The 24558-nt window shown below is 47.8% G+C and overlaps 4 protein-coding genes and 2 long non-coding RNA genes across 6 annotated transcripts; 2 read left to right on the forward strand and 4 right to left on the reverse strand.

The window, feature by feature from the left end:
* Nucleotides 1-2087: 2087 nt before the first annotated feature.
* LOC123449993 lies at nucleotides 2088-3049 on the reverse strand. Its single transcript, XR_006632057.1, has 3 exons — nucleotides 2963-3049; nucleotides 2799-2882; nucleotides 2088-2405 (listed from the first exon to the last, which is right to left on the reverse strand). It is a non-coding gene; the product is annotated as an uncharacterized LOC123449993 (long non-coding RNA).
* Nucleotides 3050-3244: 195 nt separating this feature from the next.
* LOC123449994 lies at nucleotides 3245-4482 on the reverse strand. The gene is made up of 3 exons (XR_006632058.1): nucleotides 4404-4482; nucleotides 3653-4160; nucleotides 3245-3333 (listed from the first exon to the last, which is right to left on the reverse strand). It is a non-coding gene; the product is annotated as an uncharacterized LOC123449994 (long non-coding RNA).
* On the forward strand, nucleotides 4434-6757 carry LOC123449991 (VAN3-binding protein-like). Its single transcript, XM_045127386.1, has 6 exons — nucleotides 4434-4968; nucleotides 5128-5509; nucleotides 5625-5771; nucleotides 5863-5912; nucleotides 6122-6179; nucleotides 6279-6757. Exons 1-6 carry the CDS (start codon nucleotides 4627-4629, stop codon nucleotides 6512-6514), a joined length of 1215 nt encoding a protein of 404 aa, XP_044983321.1. The 5' UTR covers nucleotides 4434-4626; the 3' UTR covers nucleotides 6515-6757.
* LOC123449992 (formyltetrahydrofolate deformylase 2, mitochondrial-like) lies at nucleotides 6677-9111 on the reverse strand. Its single transcript, XM_045127388.1, has 8 exons — nucleotides 8980-9111; nucleotides 8769-8881; nucleotides 8164-8314; nucleotides 7976-8049; nucleotides 7721-7880; nucleotides 7493-7591; nucleotides 7327-7413; nucleotides 6677-6909 (listed from the first exon to the last, which is right to left on the reverse strand). The coding sequence occupies exons 1-8, from the start codon at nucleotides 9058-9060 to the stop codon at nucleotides 6763-6765; spliced, it is 912 nt and encodes a 303-aa protein (XP_044983323.1). The 5' UTR covers nucleotides 9061-9111; the 3' UTR covers nucleotides 6677-6762.
* A 3581-nt stretch (nucleotides 9112-12692) lies between these two features.
* On the forward strand, nucleotides 12693-14806 carry LOC123449995. The gene is made up of 2 exons (XM_045127389.1): nucleotides 12693-12984; nucleotides 13088-14806. The coding sequence occupies exons 1-2, from the start codon at nucleotides 12800-12802 to the stop codon at nucleotides 13104-13106; spliced, it is 204 nt and encodes a 67-aa protein (XP_044983324.1). The 5' UTR covers nucleotides 12693-12799; the 3' UTR covers nucleotides 13107-14806.
* Nucleotides 14807-15393: 587 nt separating this feature from the next.
* On the reverse strand, nucleotides 15394-20697 carry LOC123449996 (coatomer subunit alpha-3-like). The gene is made up of 3 exons (XM_045127390.1): nucleotides 20318-20697; nucleotides 18916-19410; nucleotides 15394-18677 (listed from the first exon to the last, which is right to left on the reverse strand). Exons 1-3 carry the CDS (start codon nucleotides 20523-20525, stop codon nucleotides 15724-15726), a joined length of 3657 nt encoding a protein of 1218 aa, XP_044983325.1. The 5' UTR covers nucleotides 20526-20697; the 3' UTR covers nucleotides 15394-15723.
* Between the last annotated feature and the right edge of the window lie 3861 nt (nucleotides 20698-24558).

Raw genomic sequence — 24558 nt, forward strand, 5'->3', positions numbered from 1 at the left:
AACCAGAATCAGCAAGTTGACCAGCGGAAAACAAATTCATGGTAAGTCGAGGAACATGAGCAACATTGGGAACAGAATAAGAAGGAGTGGTAAGAGTGCCTCTACTAACGACAGGAAGGGGAGTACCATCAGCAGTGAGGACATGAACAGGAGAATCAAGCGAACGAAGAGAGGACAGAGTGGAAGAATTAGAAGTCATATGAAAGGAAGCTCCAGAGTCCAGAACCCATGGGGATGTACCTGACTGTGTAGAAGGTGGTTGCTCAGTGCGGGAAGCCTCAGTCACAGAACCAGCAGTACCCGTTGAGGAAGAACCTGAAGCAGCGAGCAGACGCTTAAGTCTCAGAATATCCTGCTCAGTGAAAGCGATGGCTGAAGCTGTCGAGGTAGGTGACGAAGTCGCTGTAGATGATGACCGCGCCTTGCGCAAGTGTTTCTTCTTCGTGTAGTAGTGGGGCTCAATGTGACCATCATTGTTGCAATAGTTACAATGTGGACGGGGGCGACCTGAGCCGCCAGAAGGAGTGGGCAGGAGCGGCGGAGCACTCGAGCGAGAAGGGGTCGATGCAGCAGGTGGCGTAGAAAAAGTCCGAGCAGCGAGCACCGAGGGAACCTCCAGCAAACCAGCACCACGTAAGCGAGTCTCCTCAGCACGAATCACAGAAAGTGCCTCCATGAGAGAAATACGGCCACGAGCAAACAACTGAGCACGCCGGGGCTCAAACTCCTTACGGAGCCGAGACAGGAACTCGTAGATGCGATGAAACTCCAAGTCGGCCTGAACAGCCTGGCAACAGGGGCAAGTACGACAACCAGCACTGCGGAGAGAATCAAGCTGGCGCCAGATAGCAGAACTCTGTGCATAGAAGTCATCAACAGTAGAGTCACCCTGATGAAGAGCATGCTCTTGACGGACCACAGAGAGGTATAAGGCATCACCAGAGGGCTCACAGCGCTGACGAAGGCGGGTCCACATCTCAAATACAGTAGGAAGACCCAGAAACTCAGAAGCAAACTGAGGCAGAACACTAGCAGTGAGAACAGCGGCAGCACGAGCATCATCATCAAGCCACTGGGTGTAAACGGACAGAGCATCACGATACACCTGAAGAGCCTCCTCATAAGCCAAGACCTTCTCATCATAAGCACTCACAGCGGCCTCATCAGCAAGATGAGTCGCATCCTTTGCGGCCTGAGAAGCATCCGCAGGAAGAGCCGGTGGGATCGGCGGAGTGGGAGCCACGGGAGGAACCGGACATGGCGGACAACAGACCTCGCCGGAAAGAAAACCCCATAGGCGGATGCCACGCATGTGAATGCGCATGAAGCCAATGAACTCGGTGTAGTTAGTGCCATCAAAGATCACCGAACAACGAGGAACAACAACATAGCCGGATGAAGCAGACATTTTTTTTTAGAACTAGAGAGCCGGATCCAATCGAGATCAAAACGAGATCAGGGCGGCGGCTGGCGGGCGCTGCAACGGGAGGACGAGAGCAGCGCTGGATCTGGCGAAATCAGCAGCAGGGCGACGAAATCAGGACCCTGGTTCGGCCTCGTCACTGGAAGCCGGCAATGCAGTCGATCTGGAGCTGGGCGACGGGATCCGATCTGGTAGGCGAGCAGGAACAGGAGCAGCTCACGGTCAGGAACAGGAGCAAGAACAGGAACAGGAAAAGCTGAGCGACGGAATCCGATCTGGAGCTGGGCCTGCAGCGCTGGTGTCTCAGCTCACGGTCAGGAACAGGAGCAGGAACAGGAAAAGCTGAGCGACGGGATCCGATCTGGAGCTGGGCCTGCAGCGCTGGTGTCTCACGGGAACGAGCAGGGCCTGCAGCGCTTCTATCCCACGGGAACCAGCAGCGGTGGGAGACGTCGGGAGAAGGAGGCAGGCGCTGGAACGAGGTGACGAGGAGGAGCCGCTGCCTGACGGGAACGAGCCAGGAGAACGGCGGCGTGGAGCGGATCAACAGCACGAGTTGCGGCGTGCAAAAGTTAACCTAGCTCTAATACCATGTTAGGAAAGCAACTTGTATTCCCATGAGGCCATAGGCCGATATATATACATGTACAGGTGATGGACTATATGCAGGAAAACCCCTTATATATTGGGATAAATACAAAAGGGTACATGACTTGTATTATAACTCTAACAAGATACACCTCATGGCTCGACGTGGGTATATTAATTAATAAATGAATAATGTATTGCTAGTTCTGGAAAAAGAATACACATCATACAAATTCATAAAAAAGGTTCAGAACACAACAGCCTTCATCACTTCATCTGGTAGCACACGGAGCTCGCAGTATGACTTGATAGTTTCTGCTAGGTACTTCTTCTCAAGGTTCTCAGACTTCATAACAAAGCTATGTAATGTGTCTCTGCGAGAAACCTGTTCAACCTGCATCAGATGCAAAAGAGAAAAAATTAAATTTCCAACTGCCTACTGGAACAGGTGAGATAAAAAAAGACATAGATTTGATACAGCTTCATCAAAGCAAGTGAATCTTCACTAAAAAGAAAAATTCACAAGTCACAACAGTTGTACTTGTGAAACTGGTCAAGCAGCATGACATTATTTTGAATAAGTTGATGCTGATAAATCTCAGGAGAGCAAATGATAAAGAACGCCCTGAAGAGAAGTCGGCTAAAGTTGGTGAAAAGAAAGCAATCCCACATCAACTGACGGTTTGATTCATGTCCAAGCTATCAGAAAAACTAAGCACGGTAGAAGTTTATAAATGACAGATAAACAGTTTTGGCACGTGCGTTCTGCCAAAAATATTATTACCACCTGCTCAAATGCTCAATAATTGGCCAAGCATCAAGTTCTGGAGTAACAAAATGGCTAGTTCAACTTCACCCCAGCATTCAAGGCCTGAAAGTAGTTACACAATTGTAAATTAAAAAAAGAAAAGTAAGTTCAGATTATGTTCACAAATGTAACAATTTCAATACATGTCTAGAAGGACTTCCTCCTTTGAATGAGGGAAGAAGGCCGTGGTGAATATTAATAATATCTTCCCCGTATGATTGAAGAAAGCTTTCAGACATTACCTGCGACAAAAAATGATCCGTGTCACCAATATCTGTGCGGCAGAAATCTGTATTACATGCTTAATGCTAGAACAAAGAAAATAAAGACCGTGACAAAATAAACTTACCTGCATATATCTTGCCAGCACAACAAAGTCTGTAACTTCAATCAATTCTAATATCTCTTGCTCCCTTTTATTCCCAGAAGTCGTTGGTAAGTAATGATAGGGGATTTCGTGCCTCTGAAGAAAACGCATTACAATACATGATTATCTACAGGTCGATCATGGTTGCTGCACAAGAAAACAAAGAGCATATCAACTTGAGGAACACCATATTCTGATAAGCAAAAGGTAACAAGGCCTGAAGAAAAGCTTATATGATTCATTCACCTTATGACACAAGAAGATTAGAAGATATATGATTCATACTTTTAAGAGAAGATTACAAGATAAGATGCGGCTAAAAGAGAGGCAACTTTGGAGAAGGGGAAGGCGGAACCAGAGTGACACATGATGGCCATTGGCCACCATCATCGATGAGACGACATATGTACCGGCGTGTAGCTAGTCATTCGTTCACAAAGGAAAGGAAAGGAAAGGAAGCGAGCACCTGCAACGCTGCATGCGGTCTCTTTACGACAGTGCTCTGACGTTCCTCCCGCCCGCCAAATTAGTAGTAATAACAGTCTTGCAAACTGTACTCTTTTTACTGAAGCATATGTCCACACCGTCCATGTGTCAAGTTGAGCGTTTTCTTAATCTGGTACGGCACCACCTTGGTGAAATCAACAGGCTAACTAATACGTACATGAGCCGAGGAAGAGCCTAGTCTCAGCACTAGTAGGTAGAGTCCATCCCCCCATTTTTTTCTGGGGAAACTTTCTTATGACCCCCAGGGGCAGGGAGAGTTGCCGCCCTTCCATCGACCGTTGTCCCAAAAGAATTGCTTCATCTTTTGAAATCAAATCGTAAATAGGACCAACCAGTTGAGCTCCGTGCAGCAGTAGAAAAAGGCAATGCAATGCGAGGACCACCACCCAACCTACCTCCTAACCTCCCGTCTTCATCATGGCATTGGCATGCTGCTGCATCTTGGTTCTGTTAACACAAAAGTATTGCTGCAAACGACAACCTAGTCAGTCAGTCTTATCACCACCTGATCCTCCTCCTCCCTCTTATTATAGCACAAGAAAAAAACAGGGGACAGAGGACAGGCACGTCCAGACACAAGAAGAAGAAGAGCCTTCCATTCCGTCATATTGGGACGGGACCCAAGTGCATGCATGACGGGTTAACGACTCTCTGCACCAGCTAACTATCATTATTATGGGTATATAAGGAGACAGGGCAGCAAAGATTACCTGGGAGTTGTCCCCCTCCTGTCGCCCTGCCTTCACGCGCATGCATCACCATCACCATCACCATCACCATACATTGCAGCTAGCACGCGAACCTTGCTGCTCACCCTGTGCTCTGATCTCCCTCCTTCCATATAACCCTGCTACTGGCTAGCCTACCGCTGGTGGACAACAAGGACAGTCACACACTCACACTCTGCTGCTGCTTGGTTGCCCTAGCTTCACCATGGACATGGACAGAGTTTGCAAGAGACGAGCGGGCTTGCCTCCTCCTGCTCTCCTTCTCGCCCTTCATGGCATGGATGAGCAGATGCCTGCGTCATCGACGGTGCCTCCGCCGCAGACACCCATGGAGCCCATGGAGTACCTGTCCAGGTCCTGGAGCGTGTCCGCCAACGAGATATCCAAGGCCCTGCTGCTCAAAGGGGGCACCAAGCGGAGCTTCTTCTTCGCCCCCGTCGACAGCCCTCCTCCGCCACGCACAGAGATGGAGGTCGACACCTCCTACGAGCTCGTCACTGTCCCTGCCCCCGCCGCTTCCGTTGAGCATATCCAGCACCGACAACATGTATGTAACCAATCAATCCACATCATCTGTTGCTTCTTTCCTCTTTTTTTTTCCTTTCCCGCTTGCTCTTGGTTGGTTATCTGCAGCATGCATGTGTCACCCAAGTTGGAAAGAACAAATTGAGATGCAAAAGAGTTACTGACCATCTCTCATCTGCAGCTGGATGCAACAGGGAGAAGCTCCATCAGCTGCCACCGCCACTCCAACTCGGTAACCAGATGGTACTTCCAGCACAAGGAGACCACCAAGAATGGCAGAAAGGAGAAGGCGCGCGCCGACCTGGCCCAGGCGCACGCCATGGTCTCCGTGGCCAAGGTGTCCGCCGCGGTTGCCGCCATCACTGCGGCCACCAGCCGGGACAACCAGGACTCCAAAATAGCTGCAGCCATGGCGTCCGCCACCAAGCTGCTGGCTTCGCACTGCGCTGAGGCAGCCCAGCTTGCAGGGGCTGGTCATGAAACGGTGTCCTCGGCTGTCCGGTCTGCGGTCAGTGTCACGGGTCCGGGTGATCTGATGACACTCACAGCCGCCGCGGCGACCGGTGAGAAATCCGTACCTGTCATCAATCACACTGAAATCCCATGCATTTTATTATCATCATTGGTGTGCGGAAGATGACTGAATTGTGTGCCCCCCTGATGATATTGTGTACAAAGCTTTGAGAGGAGCTGCGGCGCTGAAGAAGAGGGTCCAGCCAGAGACGAGAAGCAATGCCAGCGTCATTCCTTATGAGAAGGCTCCTTTGTCCTGGAGTCCTGATATCTGGTGCAAGGAAGGCAAGCTGCTAAAACGCACAAGAAAAGGTGAGAACACTCATCTGTTTGGAACATTCAATTAAAATTGGAAAAAAAATGATCAAGAGACCTGAGATGCAAACTTTTGTTCCTGAATCAGGGGATTTGCACAAGAGACGGGTATCAATCTACATCAACAAGAGGTCACAGGTAGGCCAATTTCCCTGCAGAGCTTCATTTGTAAAACAGAACACAAAAGGCTTGCGTTTATATAACTCGGCTAATTCTGGTGAATAGATTTTCCAACCAGGCTAACCCCCTTCTCATTATTTTCTTGACGGAAATATCAAGGTTCTGATGAATAGGTGTACATTACATACAACTGAATATCAGTTAACAGCAAGTCTGGATAATTACAGGTCATATTGAAGCTGAAGAGCAAACACATGGGAGGTGTGCTGTCAAAAAACAATAAAAGTAGGTTTAGCTGTTTCATATCTCAGCAGTTAATCTTAATACCTGATGTTGATGCTTCCTGAATCTGAATACTGACCTTATGCTTCAAAATACTTACAGGTGTAGTTTATGGGGTATATAGTGAGCTCCCAGAGTGGACTGAGCCAGGGAAATCTTTACCAGAGACATGCTGCTTTGGCTTGAGTACAGTACAAGGCTTGATTGAGTTTAAATGTGAGAGTAGAACCAGTAAACAGAGCTGGGTTCATGGTGTGCAGAATCTGCTCCAGCAGGTTGATGTAGCCGATCAAGTAGGGCACAGGCTAGAAACGCTAAAACTCAACTGGTGCAGTTAGGGTTAGTACATGAATCCAATTTTTGCAGGACAAAGGGTGCATTAGGGCGCGTGCTTTGCACCATCAGTGTACGCAATAAACGTCAAATTATGTTCTTGGCATGTGGTATGTAATATTGCTTGATTATTCTCGTAACCTCAACCCAGGTTAAGATACACCTAATGGCTCAACGTGAATATATTAATAAAAGAATAATGTACTGCTAATTTTGGAAAAGAATACACATCATAATAACCATTAAAAGAAATTCAAAACACAACAGTCTTCATCACTTCATATGGTAGCACACGGAGCTCGCAGTATGACTTGATAGCTTCTGCTAGGCACTGCTTCTCAAGGTTCTCGGACTTCACAACAAAGCTATGTAACGTGTCTCTGTGAGAAACTCGCTCAACCTGCATCAGATGCAAAGGAGAAGATATTAAATTTCAAACTCCCAGCTGGAACAGGTGAGATAAAAATGCATTGGTTTGATAAAGCTTCACCACAACACGTGCATCGTCACTAAGCAGATTATTCCACAGGAGTTTTAATGTGAAAGTGGTCAAGCATGACATTATTTTGGATATAAATTGATGCTACAAAATCCCACAGAGGGAAAATGATAAAGAACGTCCTAAAGAGATGTTAACCCAAGTTGGTGAAAATAAAGCAATTCCACATTGACTGGTGATTTGTTTCATGTTTAAACTATCATTAAAACTGAGCAAACTTTTTTTTTCGGGGATAAAACTGAGCAAACCAGGAGTTTGTAAATGACAGATAAACAATGAAGGCACTTAAGTTAAACATTATGCAAAAAATATTATCACCATCTGCTCAATGATTGGCCCAGCATCAAGTTCCGGAGTAACAAAATGGCTAGTTGCACCAATCAACTTCACCCCAGCATTGAAGGCCTGAAAGAAGTTACACAATTTGCAAATTTAGAAAGAACAGAAAAAACAGATTAGGTTCACAATGTGACGATTTCAATACCTGTCTAGAAGGACTTCCTCCTTTGAACGAGGGAAGAAGGCCATGGTGAATATTGATAATATCTTTTCCATATGCTTTAAGAAAGCTTTCAGACATTACCTGCGATGAAAAATGATTCGTGTCACCAATATTTGTGTGGCAGAAATCTGTACTGCATGTTGGTGCTGTAGACCTCGTAGAGTCTGTACACCTAATGGTGACAAGACAAGTGTGGCAAAATGAGCCTACCTGCATATATCTTGCCAGCACGACAAAATCTGTACCTTCAATCAATTCCAATATCTCTTGTTCTCTTTTATTCCCAGAAGTCGTTGGTAAGTAATGATAGGGGATTTCGTGCCTCTGGAGGAAACGCATTACATGATTATCTACAGGCCGATCATGGTTGCTGTGCAAGAAAATAATGAGCATATCAACTTGAGGAACAGCATATTTTGATAAGGAAAAACAGAGCCGAGACCAAGCCTTATATGATTCACTCGCCTTATCACACAATGAATGTCAACTGGAAGCCTGCCTTCTTGCCATCTATGCAGCAAGTCAAACAAACAATGGTCCTAGAAGAAGAGGAGAGCATACTTGTCAAAATCACTAGGCAAAGAGAGATGCACAATTTCACATAGAAATATTTGCCAAATGAAGTGTAAGGAAGAGGTATGAAATCCTCGGACCTGCTTCGAAGCGAGGACTGCAATCTTGTACTTGGGGTCAATGTCAGGTACACGCACGGTGGATTTCTGCGCATTGAAGCAGTCCGAGAGATGGAGGAAGTCGGTGCGAAGCACGTCGCGTGGCCATAGCCTTGGGTTGTAGGTGAACTCACTGCAAATCGACGGCACATGAGTTGAAGATAAGCGAACATGACGATGACGAGTCGTGTTGAGCTACTCGGAGGAACAGTTCAGTTGCAAGGAATATGCAGTTTCTTAGTCATCTTTGGTACTGTTATTAACACATGTGCTTTATATTGACGTGAACAGAGTAGGGCTTTGGAACTGAACACTAGGCTGTGATGGCGATAAAACGTTCAACAGCTCACCCAGGCATTGCTCGTGTCAGAGGACGCTGAGAATCTACCAGCGCTTATCCCCTTATCCGTTTGGATTTGAACGAGAGGACTCGGGTGAGGGCTTACGAACGATCTGTGCATATGGGGTAATTCGTCGAACGGGTGGTGGGCTGACCGACGACTCTGCCTGCCTGGGTGCCAGTGGTTGGGTGGTGCTGTGCAGAAATGGGACGAAATGATGGGCCGGCGGCAGGGGTGCGGGGGTACCTGCGGGCGTAGAAGACGGGGGCGTCGTCGGGGACGAAGACGTCGACGCTGTGGATGTTGCCGCCGCGGGAGGCGATGCACTCGGACAGCTTGGCCACGATGCCCACCGCGTCCTGGCCGGGCCGACGGAAGAAGGGCAGGAAATTCACATCGGGTCCGAGAGAGGAAGAGAGGGGGGGAAAATGAGATGGGGAAATAGAAGAGAACGTACGGGGCACTGGAAGAGGTGGATGCCGAGGAGGTTGCCGGCGGGGACGGCGGCGGAGAGCGGGCGGCGGGCGAGGGAGAGCATGGCGCGGCGTGGTGGCAGGGGGCGGTTGGTGGTGGCGCACGCGGATGGCGCCAACTAGTCCAGCCCATCGGCGCCGCTATTCTAATCTGGCTTCGTTGCTTGGCTGGTTGGTTGGTTGGTGGAGTCGAGTCCGGTGGGTGCTGTTGGATCGCACCACACCACAAAGGAGAAAAAGTTAGAGATAATCTCTACCTATCAGATCTCGTAAACGCACCAGAGCTAACCAATGCATGGTTGAATGGTTAGAAGTATTGTGGTATTCTTATACGTGGACCATCAAAGTTCAAGTCCCAGACTTAATGTTGGTGTTTGTATTTTTCTGAATTTATTTCAAGTCTTTCGAAACGTCGACAACGAAGACGTCAGTGACGACTTGGTCAATTCCTCCTCCCACTCCCCTTCCCTCAAATCCATTGTGCTCGACGTGGGGAGGGAGGCGAGCAGGAGCACCGCGTCCACAAGAGCGATGAACTAGGCCCCGGTAACTCTTTCTCCCTCGCTCAAAAGCATCTTCTTCCCGTAGCCTGTATCTAGCCCCCCACCACACACACACACACACACACACATTCTCCTCTCCGCAGGGGGCGAGGAGTGCCAATAAGTGGCGGTAGACCAGTTGGTCGCGCAATAGACCAGAGAAAAGAGATCCATGGAGATGAGGAACAAAGCGCTCGCAGGCACGGCTGGAAGAACGGATCGGTGGCGGGGCTTGCCGACGGCGAGGAGGAGAAGGAGTGCGGAGGCAGCGCGGCTTGGGGCTCATGGTGGACCGGATTCAGCGAGGGGAAGGTCGGATCTGTCGGTTGCCAACGCGAGGAGCTCGCACGGAGCTCGAGGTCTCGAGCGCCATGGGAGTTGCTTCCCATGCGAGCGAGAATATTTCATAAAGGAATAGCAGAGAAGAATGGAAAGTATAGGTCGCCAGGGACGTAGGTGCATGCGCGCACTCGTGGACGAACGGAAGTGGCTCGGGCAAGGGACATGGCGACGGTGACGGCGGCTCTCCGCGGGAGGAGCTTGGGTGTTGAGAGGCTGGGGCGTGCACTTCATGGCCCATGAGTATCCACCACACCTTTGACGGGATTTTTCCTCCACCACTTGAGCGAGCAGGAACCGAATGAGCTCTTCTGAACCCCAGCCAAGCCAACGTAGACATTCTTCTTTGATTTTCCTTGCATGAGAGAGGCCTTTTCTTTATTAGCGTAAACACAAGTATAATCCCTTTTATTTTCTTGCTTTAGGAAGGTTTTTCCTTTATTTGATGTTTCATTTGGGCAAATTGGTTCAGGCAACTCCTTTGTCAATCGTCTTTCAGTACCACTTGAGAAAAAAAACAGTATCTACCATCAGAAACTCAAGAGACGAATTCGAGTTAGAGAACATGTAACATGGCTAAAGACGACATTTTTCTTTCAATATATGTGCTTATGTGAAATTTTATTTTTTGCAGTTCAGGGCACGAAAAGACAATGTTTACCGTCACGCCGAAGTGACGACTCGAGGAGGAGGCCGCACCAAGGAGAGCTCCCCAAAGACGGCGTCGCGATGAGATGACATATGTCGTTCGTTCTCACTGCAGCAGGCTGGGTGGTGGCGGCAACGACGCCGCTTGTCAAAAAATAATCGTTGATATACCATACACTCTAATGCTCGAACGGACAACAAGCCAATGACGGTTACCTTGCCTCTGCCAATGAAAAGACAGTTTTAGCGGCATATCAAGACTGCAAAGGCGATCGATCCATCCGGGATAACTCAAATAGAGAAAGAGTGTGGGTTTCTTCTTGGTTGAGAATAATGAATATTTGATATATGGTTCTACAAGTTTTGATATATAATGGATATTTGGCAATTCAGAATATACTTGTTGATTGTTTTACTATCAGTTCTCTGAATATTGTTAGTGACTAATTGTTTCTTAATTTTGTTTATTTAGATTGGAGAGAATATACAAGGCTAATGTTTGAGCAGAATGAGAGTGAAAAGATGCAAGAGTGATACATCCAAGCACTTGATTTGAGTCAAAACTTGGTTTGTTGGTGAGAATTCCACCGTAAGTGTCCACACAAATAGTTATTGATATTTAGTCGTGATTGTTTTTCTTCATATTTCAGTGTCCACATCTTTATTCTCCTAATATAGCCATACTGTCCATTTCATAAAAGTACAGATGTATTTGGCCAATTTATTATAGTAGAGCCCCTATTTGTACAGTATGAATGAAAAGGTACATTGAAACATCTTGCAAAAGAAAAAAATAGTCTAATGCTGGATGCACTTCTATAATCAGTTTTATAAACACATCTCCTGTTGAGGAAGGGTTGAAGCAGGATAAATACAACCGATATCATTGTGTTGTTCCGTGGCAACGCACAGACATTAAGCTAGTACCGTTAAATGGTTAAAGCATGATTAATAGTACAGTCAGCTAATGTTGACATATCATCTATAGCCAACTTTATAATCGACAAGTACAATAGGTATATGTAAATAAGTACTACTACATTATTAATACAAGCGAGTGTGTAAATAAGTACCGGCAAGTACAATAGGCAGGTCTTTCTCCAAAGCTTTCAGGTCTTATTTTTGTTTGGAAACTCGTTAAAAAGTTTCATAGCATTTGGACTTCGTTTGATACTGATTTTCTGAAAAGCCAAAAATACACAGAAAACAACAACTCGCACTAGGTTAATAGGTTAGTTCCAATAAAAATATAAAACAACATACAAATGCATATAAAGTATCCTAGAATGATAATATGATAGCATGGAGTAGTTAAAAATTATAAATACGTTGGAGACGTATCAAATATCAATCACCAAAAAATATTAAAAGAAAGGGAGCGAGAGAGAGAGAGGGCACAGAGGAGAGAGGGTGAGTACCTTTGTGTGAAGGGGGGTGGCCTCGCCGACATCCGTCCCTCTGCTCTAGACCGGGAACCTGGGAGGAGGTGAGGAGAGGTGGCGACCTCCCCGCCGCTCACCGGTGCCCGCCGTCAGCCGCATCAATTGAGCCACCACAATGACTTTGTAACTTCCTCCGGTGTCTCCTTTCCCTCGACCAGATCGCGGTCAACGGCTCGCCCGGAAAGAAAGAGAACTCGGGGAGGTCGATGGCGAGGGTACGCCAAACCATGGTGACGGCGAGGATGTGGGAGAGATGGTGAAGATGGACAATGTGGGTCGAGGTTTGTAGGATAATAATAATAATAATAATCTTTTACTGTAACATAGTCAAGAAATAACGGTGTGCCATTTCCAACCACAAGCGATCTATTCCATGCCAGGTGCTGGAAAAAAAAACATAGCTACATGCTCGTATTCTTATCCGCTTCGCATTGATGTTATTGACGAAATCGGCTGTAGAATGCATTTTCAACCCAAAAAGTGCCAAAATACGGCGTGTTTCCTTCATATATCCGCAAATAATCTACTCAACAATCCTCCTCCCCTTCTTCTTCTTGGTACCGTCTATGGCATGTCCTGATATTTCACTCATTGGCAGCCACCCACACCCACCTATGGTTTTTTAGGTGCAAAAAAGGAGGCAGAACAAAAAAAAAAAAAAAAAAAAAAAAAAGAGGAGCCTCCCTCACGTGAAAACGTACCATATGAATACCGCTTTCGTCCCGGCGGAGGCGTGAGCCTGGGCCGAGTCGTTGTATCCAGCAGCAGTTGGAAGTTGGAACCCCCCCACCCTCGTCTCCAGATCCAAATCCAGATCACCCACCCACCCGTCCATGGAGCTGGAGGCGCCGTCGCCGGCGAGGTACCTGCTGGGCGCGGCGATCATGATGGCCGGCGTCGTGCTCCCGCTCGCCTACATGATCTTCCGCAGCAAGCGCTCCTCCTCCTCCTCCGCGTCCGCCGCATCCGCCGCCGCCTCCGCCGCCCCCTCCTCCTCCTCCTCCTTCTCCAAGCAGACGTAGGTGTGCTCTGCCTACCCATCCCCGCTCCTCTTCCTCCGCCCCTCTCAAGAAAAAATCGGCGCTTTGCACTGATCCCGTTCCGCTCTCTGTCGCCTGCAGGAACAAGGGGCTCTTCTGACGGCCCGCGCGCTCGCATTCCGTTTGGCGATGCTGTTGTAGCTGGTAGCGCTAGCTCCATCCTACAAGAAAACAAATCCCATCTGTATCCGCGGTCTGTCTCTGGTGTAGTAGTGGTAGCATTTGAGCTGTGAATCTCTGTCTCTAGTATGTCTGTCTCTGAGAAGTTGAGCAATTTTTTTTGGTGATGAAATCAAATGAAATGAAAGGGAAACAAACTGGTGTGTGCTGCTGCGTTGTGCAATCCAATGACTTCTTCTTGTTTCTGTCAATACCAGTACAACTTTGATTGATACCATGCATTGTCAGCATGATCCTCAGTATGCCACCCTGAGCAGTCAGCTTTGCTTGTTGCCACAGCTGATCCTGATCATAGTAGCATTGTTGTCGTTGCATGGTGGATAAATCGCGTATTTGTTTTAGCTTATGTATATGCATCTATGGTTAGACAGGATCAAGAAGAGAATTCACCGATGGGCTAGTTTGTGACCTACCTGCCCTCGATTGCAGTTTTGGCCCTCTCATCTCTTGGGTACACATATTGTCTTCTTCAGCACAGCGGTGCGCTGGGTAGGTGATGCTTATTGCCATTTTGCTGTATATGATATACTGCCACTCTTATGCTTAAGGTCGCAATTCCTTAGCATCAGCCTGTGGCTATTTCAGTGCTTATATGTATCAGATGAATGTTTATCAGATGAGTTCACCCCCTTACAGTGTAGGTGGTGATTAAGCTATATCAATAGAACATGAGGCCCTTCAGTTTTGTGTTTAGTTGACATGTTTATGATGTGTTTGGATGTTTGTATTGGGAGCCTTGGCATTGCATTTGGTTGAATATCAATATCACACTATATTGGTATTGAGATTGAATGCCAATATTTTTGTTTGCATGTTTAGGTATTCGGAACAGAGGCTTGATATTGAGGTTGCATGCCAAATGTTGTTTGGATGATGAATGGTGAGGAATTGAGTTGTAGATCGAGCAAAGAGGAGACCGGACGCTGGAGACCGTGGTGGGCGTGGGACAGGAGGGTGGCACCAGCCGCCGGAGAGCTCCGATGGGGCCGGAGGGTGGCGCCAGCCGCCGGAGAGCTCTGACGGGGGCAGGAGGGTGGCGCCAGCCTCTGGAGAGCTCCATCGGGATGAGAAGAGGCGGGAGAGTGGTGCCGGCCAGCGGATCTTTGGGTGCAGGCGTGTCGGCCACCGGATCTCGGGGTGGAGGCGGATGGGGCGGGATGGGCGCCGCCGCCGTTCCTCAGGGCACACACGAGGGAGATGGAAGGGACGACGCTGGATGTCTCAAACTCTCAATGTGAAGCGATGTTGAGGACAGACCCTCCGAATTGGGCCGGGAGCTTTTTGCCTCCGGGACGGTTCGCTCGATATCGAGCCCGAATGTCGCGGCTGAATGCCAAGATCAGCCAAATGGTGGTATTCGGGGTATTCGGCCCAAGATCAGCCAAATGGTGGTATTCGGGGTATTCGGCCCAAACGAATGTCAATACCCAATACTAGGTCCGAATGCAAACATACAAACACAATGTAAAGTTTTATGTGCAGGAGAGGTAAATATACCTTAGTCATATACTACTAGGTTGCAATTGATCAGCGTAGGCAAGCATGTTAGGGGTAATGCGCATCAATTCAGCTCACTCTTTTATTATGAACAAGCTTTACTAATGTTTGAGTTTGCATGCGTGTCTCTGTGTTCGGGCTGGTGATACAGGAGTGAAACACAATTTGGTGTTCTTTTATATCTAACTTATGCATTTATGTGTGACACTGCCTCACAGGGCGGCTGTCAACTTGGGAGTTGGTAAATGTAAAAAAATTCTTGGCCTGGTAAAAATAGGAGATTGCGAGCATTGTGGTTCTATCTACATCTAGTTGCTGCTCCTGACCAGCAAGGAACACCCGACTTTGCTTTTCGGTTACCCTCAAGGGGGGCGAAGCAGAGGCCATGCATGATGCTTTTGCGTTCATATTCATCTCAGGAAAGGGTGATTTATATTTTGGCATGTATCGAGGCGACCGCGGTAGGTATCTATTATTCGGCAATCTTATGGGATACATGCTATTCTTGCTCAAAGGAAACAAGCTTTTATGCACATGCATTGTGAAGATTGCAAGCCCTGGAAGAGGCTTTGCTTATAGACTAACAAAGCACAAGCAGGAGAGGAAAAAAGGAAAGAAACCAAACGCACACAAGATCAGCTCCTGAGAGTAGAGGATTAAATACATCATATAATGACAGCACAGGAGGATAAAAAAAAAGAGAATGTGCGTCAGCCAAGCATACACAAACATCATATAATGAGATCCAGATTAAATACATCATCATTGTGCCCTAAAAATATGGATCTGTCCAAAAATCCTACACCGTTTGTTGATGATTGACCAACCGCAGCCGTATCAGGCCGAGATCAATCGATGACGCAAAAAAAAGGGGGAAGAAACGACGCAATGGAACCAATTATACTATACTTATTCCTCGCAAGTTGGGTGATAAAAATCTCTGGTAGGTAGAATATAACTGACACAACAGTCTTCGAACTGGAGATACAAACATGATGAACACGGAGGTGAAGCCACAATAGTCGTCGTTGCCACTTATCTTATCTCGATTGTGTAGGGGAGCAGAGGAGGCCTGAGGCGTCCGCCCCGACCACCGAGAGCTCGCATATGCTGCACAGCTGACCCTCGACTGAGGGCACGAACCGGGACGCGCAGTAGGGGCAGGAGACGTCCTTCTGCCCGCGGTAGATCGGGACAAAGGTTGCCCCGCAGACGACGAACGGGTTTCTGAAGTCGTAGTTCAGCTGGTGGGCGTCCTTCCTGTCACCGCAGGCCTGCAGGACCTGTCGGGCCTTCTTTGCCTGGGCCTCGTTCGGGCCATTGTCCAGGAGCATGCGGGCAAAGTTTGCCGCGGTGGCGTAGTTCCCGCCCTTGAAGCAGAGGCCCATGGCGCTGGTGAGGACCAGGCGCATGTGGACCTTCTGTAGCTTGCAGTTGGTGAAGTAGGCAGCCAGCTCCTGTTGCCGGGTGGCGTCGTTTTTCAGCTCCTTCCTCTTGACTTCCATCCTGAGACCAAGGACGTACTCCCTCACTATCTCGATAAGCTCCTTCACTTCATCGACCTCTCTCCGCGAGTCGACGACGAGAAGAGGGATGGTGTATAGGATGTTGAGGAACTGCCTCAGTGCTTCTGGGAATTTGCCCTCGGTTGTGGCTTTGTATGCGGCCTTCAGCTTGTCGTCCATTTGCGCGAAGCTAAACACAAGTGCAGGTGGGCCCCTCACATTGGGACTAGCAGATTCACTCCAGCCTTTCTCAACAGCAACAGGTATTACTGGAGCACTTGCAAATGCACGCAGAAAGGTGTGACTGCCCATATGCGCATCAAGAAACAAGGCCTTCAGAGGAGCAAAGTTCTTGATGCCCAATTGGCGGCTAAGCAGACGCATTGCTGTGTCAAAATTCCCAGCTGCAGCATGCTCCCCAGCAAGAGATGACTTCTGAGTCCAAATTTGACTGACAGGCATGCCAGGTGTGGGAGCCACAAACAAAGCAGAACGGGCCGCACCAGTAGCTTTTGGTGTATCTGCCTCCGGCGGCAATTCCAGATCTTCCAGGTCCCAGCCACCTTCCTCTTCCCCATCCTCTTCATTTGTTTCACTTTCATCGGCATGGCCAGCATCTCCATTTTCTATCACAGCACTTGCATCAACAATTTCCAGGTCTTCATCACCCCAATCACCACCAGCATCATCATAATCTTCCTCCTGCTCTGCCCTCCCAGTAGCATCTAGTCCACCCTCAAAAATACCACGCATCACCCTCAACAATGGCCAATCACCACAGGATGTGAGAGGTGCTGGAGGGATTAAAAGTGATCTAGTTTTCCCTTCAGGTAGAGAAGGCACATCTTCACCTAACTCACCAGCAAGCCTATCAGCAATTTCAGTGAGCCCATGAGTGGCAGCAGTCACATATGCTAGAGGTAGCTGTCCTGCATTCTCCAAGATCTCAACTCTTTTCTTAGCATCTCCAAGATACAATGCATTGTGGAACTGGCCCATCAAATTGTTATTCTGCCCAGCTATCTTAGACATAAAGCCCACCTTGTCCAAGTAACCAGTTAGGAGATAAAGAAAAGCAAGCCTGTCAAAATTCTTTGTCCGCTGGTATGCATATTCAACAATACCAACATTTCCCTGCCTCAGAGCCTCGATTCCCAACCTGTACCAGTGATCCTTGTCATCAAGCTCCTTTGCGGAAGCAACGGCGATTTGGATGTTCCCGCTTTCAAGGGCCAAGTTAAATCTGGTCTTTTCATCTTTCACAAAGTGGAGAGCAACTTCTGGAAATCCTTTCTGTTGCAGATAAGAAATGACCGCCTGCCCACACAGCTGTGAGTTCTTAATCATACTCATAACATGATCATAGCGCTTCCGTAGAAGGGCCAGCTTGAAAATGTATTCAGAAGCATCAACTGTAATAATCTTGTTCTTTCCATCACGGTCCAGGAAGGCAATGGTGTTCCCTGCAACCTTGGTTATGTAAATAGGCACATCAAGTGTTTTGATAATGCCACTGTCCCCATTAGGAAGGCAGTACTTGATATGGTTCAGAGTGGAATATATGAACACACCATTTTCATCCCAGGCACCACTCTTTACACGTATGGTTTCGTGAAGTGTGCAGCGATGGACAAGCTTCTTGTTTGCAATGACCACAGCATGTTTGCTGAGAAGTGCAACAGACTCCATATCATTTGACCAGATCACATACTTAACAGCAGATGCCTGGAGTTCACCAAGAACAAGCCGCTGCTGCAAATCAAAGATGGCCACCCTGTCTTCAGCTCTGCACAATATGTTACCGGTTCCAGCATAGTAAATAACATCAGTTGCGATAGGAAGAGGGCTTTTCTTCACAATCTCATTCTTAAGACTCTTCACTAAAACCTGGTTGCTGCTCTTCTCCAGGACTGCAAACCGGTTCCGGGCTATGAAAACTGCAGAACCGCCAGATCCCTTCTTTGCATCCTGCAAATAATCGGCCCTGCCAGCAGAATCTTTAGGAACAATGAAGAGTTCATATGAGCCCCCATCAACATCAGAGCAGATCAAGACAGCATTCTCAGTTGGGCTATATGATAATGTCCTTGGTGACTGATTCAAGCTGACTGACCCAGGCCTTCTTATCGGAGCCACCTGGACCTCCTTCTGTGTAGAGTACTCATAGAAACGGAGGAAGCGGTCCTTCACATAGAAAACTGTATCACCACTAACGGCGAAAGCTGGGCGCTCTCTCTCCAACTTAAACACAATCATGCCACTATCATGACCAGCTGCAAGAAGATTCATTTCAGGGTGAGCAGCAAGGACCCAGAAGCGGTCATGCTCCCGCCTGAATGTCTGGATACCAGTTCTCTTTGTGGCATCCCAGACACGGATACTCTTGTCTTCTGAGTTGGATACGATGATGTCCTGCTTCGCGTGGAACAATACACAGGAGACATTGTTCATGTGACCTCTAAGAGTATCAACCTCCCATGCCTTTGTATCTGTTCATAAACATCTAAACTCAGGAAATGGCAAGATAAAACAAACTTTATAATATTCACGAAGCAGCAAGACAAAACATACTTTTTAACAGAATTAAATGAAAGTGAATAGTGGCATACTATTAGCTGGCACGTGAAAGTTTGTTGCATATCATCACTATGACTTGGCATGTGAATGCTCGTTGAGTATCATGCAGAAAAAAAAGGTGCAAGGTTGAGAAGGGATCAACAGTGTTACCATTCATCCTCCAGAGTTTCACTTGCCGGTCATCTGCCCCAGAAACAATAAGTGGCAGGGTAGGATGAAACGAGGCCCAGTTGACCCCGCGGTCATGACCCTCCAAGACATACTTGACCACAGCATCGATGCCTCCAAACAGATCAGTGTTCATCTGGGTGAGACGCATGATGTCATCGGCTGGGGACGACGACTTCTTCCTGAGAGCGCCAATATCCCACACCCGGACGGTCTGATCCAGAGACGCTGACACGACCAGGTCCTCCTTGGGATGGAAGGAAGCACACATGACATAGTGATTGTGCCCCGTCAGCACCGCCACGCAGGTGCGCGACTGCCAGTTCCAGACACGGATTGTCTGGTCGTCGCTGGCACTGACGATCCACGGGTGCTCGTCGTGGAACTGGACAGTGCGGATGTAGTCAAGGTGGCCATGGAGCGTGAAGAGGCAGCGGTGCGTCTTGTAGTTCCACACTTTGATCTTGTAATCGTCACCTGCAACACACAAACCAAAGAGCAAAAGCCTCAGACAGAATCCATTACCGCGTCCAGGAGACATAGCAGAGCGCATGCGCAACTAGAGCCCAGTTTTATACTCCATCCGTTCCTAAATATAAGTCTTTTTAGAGATTCTACTAGAGGCTACATACGGAGAAAAATGAGTGAGCCTACACTCTAAGGTATGTATATATACATCCGTATGTAGTCCGTAGTGGAACCTCTACAAAGACTTATATTTAAGAACAGAGGGGGTATATAGGAATATAATGTGAGCATGATTTTGCTAGTACTTTTTTTCTTTTGCATGGCATGAATTTGCTAATACTTGGCAGAAGTAAGAAACGTAGCAGAGAGTAGGTATGTACACACAGAGAATCCACAGCAAGTTGCAACACAGCTAGCAAACCACATATATGGCCAATAAGATATGTCATTATTTTGCTTAGATAATGAAAATGTTGCTGCAAGTAGTATTTCTGGGATCATATGATGGATGGGTTGACTGACAGGTACCTGGAACTTGTTGTACTAGTGTACTCGTACTTGATAAGATCAGAGTTAGAATCCCATGGGGCATATCCCGGATCATGTAAATGGAAACTAAAGTCGGGATCTAGACCCGGGTCCTAGTACAGCTAAGCAGAACCCACAAGAATGAGCAAGAGATCTGGTCATATTCCTCTTTGCTCATCAGGCTTACTGGAGTGCGATCAGAGTGCTTGTTTCGCGGTGGGTCGATAACTGCGAACGAATGACGGCCCGCGGACGCCGAGATCAGCTGACGCCATCGAAGAACAAGGAGTGTAATCTGATGGATCGAAGCTGTAACCGCGGGAGCGCAAGGCCAGATCCAGGGCGGCGGGGGAAGGAGAGATCCAGGGGAGGGATCAGGCGAAGGTACCTCCGGAAACGAAGAGCGGCTGTGTCTTGTGGAAGTGGACGCCGCGTACGGGGCCGTCGTGCTCGTCGAAGCGGTCGAGGAGGGTGCCCATGCGGTAGTCCCACATCTGGACGACCCCGCTGTGGAGGCTGGCGAGGATCCATGGGCGCCGCGGGTGGAAGGCGAGGCCCTTGACCCGGTTGCTCTTGGTCTCGAACTTGGTCAGCATCTCGTCTCGCCGCCGCCCTCCCTCTCCGGCGGCCGCCCCTAAACCCACCGGCGGGGGCGAGAGAGGTGAGGTGGGGTGGGTGGATCTGGGCTGCTGTCAGTTTGGTGATTTGGATCTCGGAGGGGAAGAAGATGTGTGTCCTGCTTAAGCTGCTGAGACGCGGTGGTGGTGGTGGTGGTGGGGATCTTTAATCTACTCCATCCGCACCGACGAGCGCGGGCCCCGGGCCGTCCCCGGCCGTCGGATCCCCGCCATCGCCAGCGCTTTGCGTTGCCTGCACACTACTTGCATTGAGTTGTGTCTTTCTAATAAGAGAGAAAACAAGGAGCCCCCTAGTTTTGCCCATTACCTTATTTTCTTTTACAAAACTACACATCTTTACTCACACTCTTTTTTTTTGAAAAGAGACGGATCTATTGTAAAAGCTAATTAGAAGTACACGGCAGCTCGATCCGATACCCAAGGCGGCTTGACCTTGTTGGCGACGACGAGGAAGTCATAATCATGCATATAAGAATCATATAAGTATTCAAATGAGATTCAAATATTTATCATGAATAATCTGAACATAAATCCATAATTTATCGGATCCCAACAAACACACCGCACAAAAGGAATTACATCATGTGGATCAAAGCGAAGATGCGATGATCATTGTATTAGAGATCAAAGAGAGAGATTGCCATCTAGGTACTAGCTATGGACCCGTAGGTCTGTGGTGAACTACTCATAGATCATCATGAGGACAACAAGGTTGATGAAAAGGTCCTCCATGATTGATCCCCCCATAGGCAGGACGCTGGAACGGAGCTCCAGATGGCCTCTCGTTGGAAGAGAGACTTGTGGCGGCGTAAAAAGTGTTTCGGGACTCTTTTTTGGTGTTTCTAGGGTAAAAGCGAATTTATAAGCCATAGAACAGAGTCGGGATGGCCACGAGGGAGGCACAAGCCATCAGGGCGCTCCCAGGGCGGTGTCATGTTGGCTTGTGGGCCCCTCGTGCGGCCTCCAGCCTTCTTCCGATACTCCCCAGTCTTCTTTTGGTCCGGAAAATCACCAAAAAGTTTTAGGTCAATTGGACTTCGTTTGGTATTGAAAACCTGAAAAGTGAAAAACATGCAGAAAACAGCAACTCGTACTGGGCACTAGGTCAATAGGTTAGTGCTAAAAAATAATATAAAATGGTAAATAAATACCCCAAAAGTATTCTAAAATGATAACATATCACCATAAAACAATCAAAAATTATAGATATGTTGGAGACGTATCAAGCATCCCCAAGATTAGTTCATGCTCGTCCTCGTGTAGGTAAATGATAAAAACAGAATTTTTGATGTGACATGCTATCCATGATGTAACTTTATGCATGTATGCTCACTGAGAAACGATGAATTGACAAATATTAACAAAGCAATGCTTATTGGTATAAGTAGCGAAAACATTAATCTTTCAAAGTGTACGTTACTTAAAGATTGTTTTACCCCATTCATCTTATTATATTAACAAGGTGAAAAGGACGTGGATGTCGCCTAGAGGGGGGGGTGAATAGGCGCTTTAAAATAGTTAAGGTTTAGGCTTGAACAAATGCGGAATAAAACTAATCGTTTAATATGACAAGCACAAAACCTACAACAACTAGGCTCACCTATGTGCACCAACAACTTATGCTAAGCAAGATAAACAACTAAGTGATAGCAAGATATATTACAATAAAGAATATGTCTATCACAAAGTAAAGTGCATAAGTAAAGGGTTCGGGTAAGAGATAACCGAGGCACGGGGAGACGATGATGTATCCCGAAGTTCACACCCTTGCGGATGCTAATCTCCGTTAGAGCGGTGTGGAGGCACAATGCTCCCCAAGATGCCACTAAGGCCACCGTAATCTCCTCACGCCCTCGCACAATGCAAGATGCCGTGATTCCACTAAGGGACCCTTGAGGGCGGTCACCGAACCCGTACAAATGGCAACCCTTGGGGGCGGTCACCGAACCCGTACAAATGGCAACCCTTGGGGGCGGTCACCAAACCCGTACACGTGGCAACCCTTGGGGGCGGTCACTGAACCCGTACACGTGGCAACCCTTGGGGGCGGTTACCGGTACCCGTACAAATTGCTCGGGGCAATCTCCACAACCTTATTGGAGACCCCGACGCTTCCCGGAGCTTCACACCACAATGATTGAGCTCCGAGACACCACCAAGCTTCTAGGACGCCAAAGCATCCACGAAGAACAATATCAAGGGTACTAAGTACCGAAGGTAGTAAGCTTCTCAACTTCTCACTTCCACGTATCACCGTGGAGAACTCAAACCGATGCAACTAATGCAATGGCAAGAACACACGAAGTGGTCAAGTCCCTCACACTCAAATCCCTCCACAACAACAAAAGCTATGGAGAAATATGAGAGGAAGAACAAGGAGCTTCACAAAGAACTCCAAGATCAAGATCCAAGGGGTTCCCCTCACATAGAGGAGAAAGTGATTGGTGGAGATGTGGATCTAGATCTCCTCTCTCTTTTCCCTCAAGAGCAAGCAAGAATCATTGGAGGGATTGAGAGTAATCAAGCTCTAAGAATGTCAACAATGGAGGTAGAACAAGAGCTCAACAGATGGATAAGGCCAAGGGGGAAGAAGACCCCCTTTATATAGTGGGGGGAAGAATCAGACCGTTACCCCCACTCTCTGCCCGAGCTCCAGCGGTACTACCGCTGGCTGCAGCGGTACTACCGCTGGCACTCTAGCGGTACTACCGCTGTCACTCCAGCGGTACTACCGCCAGCTAGCGGTACTACCGCTAGCTGCAGCGGTACTACCGCTGGCCCCAACGGTACTACCGCTGGGCCCCTGGTAGTGCAAAGGCACTACCACCGCCAAGAAAGTCTTCGCAAAAAGGTCCGTCCACGAACAACCGCTAGGCAGGCGGTACTAAGCTCCTGGAGCGGTACTACCGCTGACCAGGGGCGGTACTACCGCCAGCCAGCGGTACTACCGCTAGGGCCAGCGGTACTACCGCTAGGGCCAGCGGTACTACTGCCAACTCTAGCGGTACTACCGCTAGGTCGAGCGGTACTACCGCTCGCTACTGAAACAGCCATAACTTTCGCATACGAGCTCCGAATCGAGCAAACCCAAGCTTGTTGGATTCAGGACGACAAGGGCTATCCAAACAGCGACTGGAAATCTTAAGACCATGCGGTTATGAATATGCCAAAGATATAGAGATGTGAGATCTCTATGAATGAAGAACCGGCAAAAACTCCAACATCGAAAACATCATAGTAGATGCATATGGACTCCGTTTTCGATGAACTCGAGCTTGTCACGAAGATGACCATAAGCTCTAAAACTCACAAAGAGAAACACCAAACAAGAACCAAGAAGTATGATGCAAGGATGCAAATGGTTTGAGCTTTCAACGAACGATACGATCAAGCTACTCACTTGAGAGCCCCCCTTGATAGAACAGCAATCTATCCTAACCAGAAAACCTATCAAGGGCAAACCTATACCTTGCACCTCGTCCTCTTGAGCTAGATGATGATGATCTTGGCTTCCTCAAGATGGACCACTTTTCTTGATTGTGTTGGCTTGATGAAGACTAGTTGATTGCTCCCCCATACTCACTATGGGTGAGCCACTCTTCAGCATATCTTCACAAGTCCATTGCCACCACAATGGACGGAAAGCTTCAAGCATGCTATCTTCGTGCTGATCCACTTGAACTTGCACATCGCAATCTTGATGACGATCACAACTTGACGTCATACTCCATGGGTTTTATGAGATCTTCCCTTTGACGCAAGCCCATGGAAACACACCTAACCCCCACATAGAACTCTCACGAAGACCATGGTTAGTACACAAACACGTAATGGACAATGCTTACCATACCATGGGATCACTTGATCCCTCTCGGTACATCTTGTACGCTTTGTGTGTTGATCATCTTGGTTTACTCTTTGTCTGAGATCTTGATCAACCATTGATGATGATCACAACTTGACGTCATACTCCATGGGTTGTATGAGATCT

The sequence above is a fragment of the Hordeum vulgare genome, chromosome 4H (genome assembly GCF_904849725.1).
Source record: "Hordeum vulgare subsp. vulgare chromosome 4H, MorexV3_pseudomolecules_assembly, whole genome shotgun sequence".
Lineage (NCBI taxonomy): Eukaryota > Viridiplantae > Streptophyta > Magnoliopsida > Poales > Poaceae > Hordeum > Hordeum vulgare.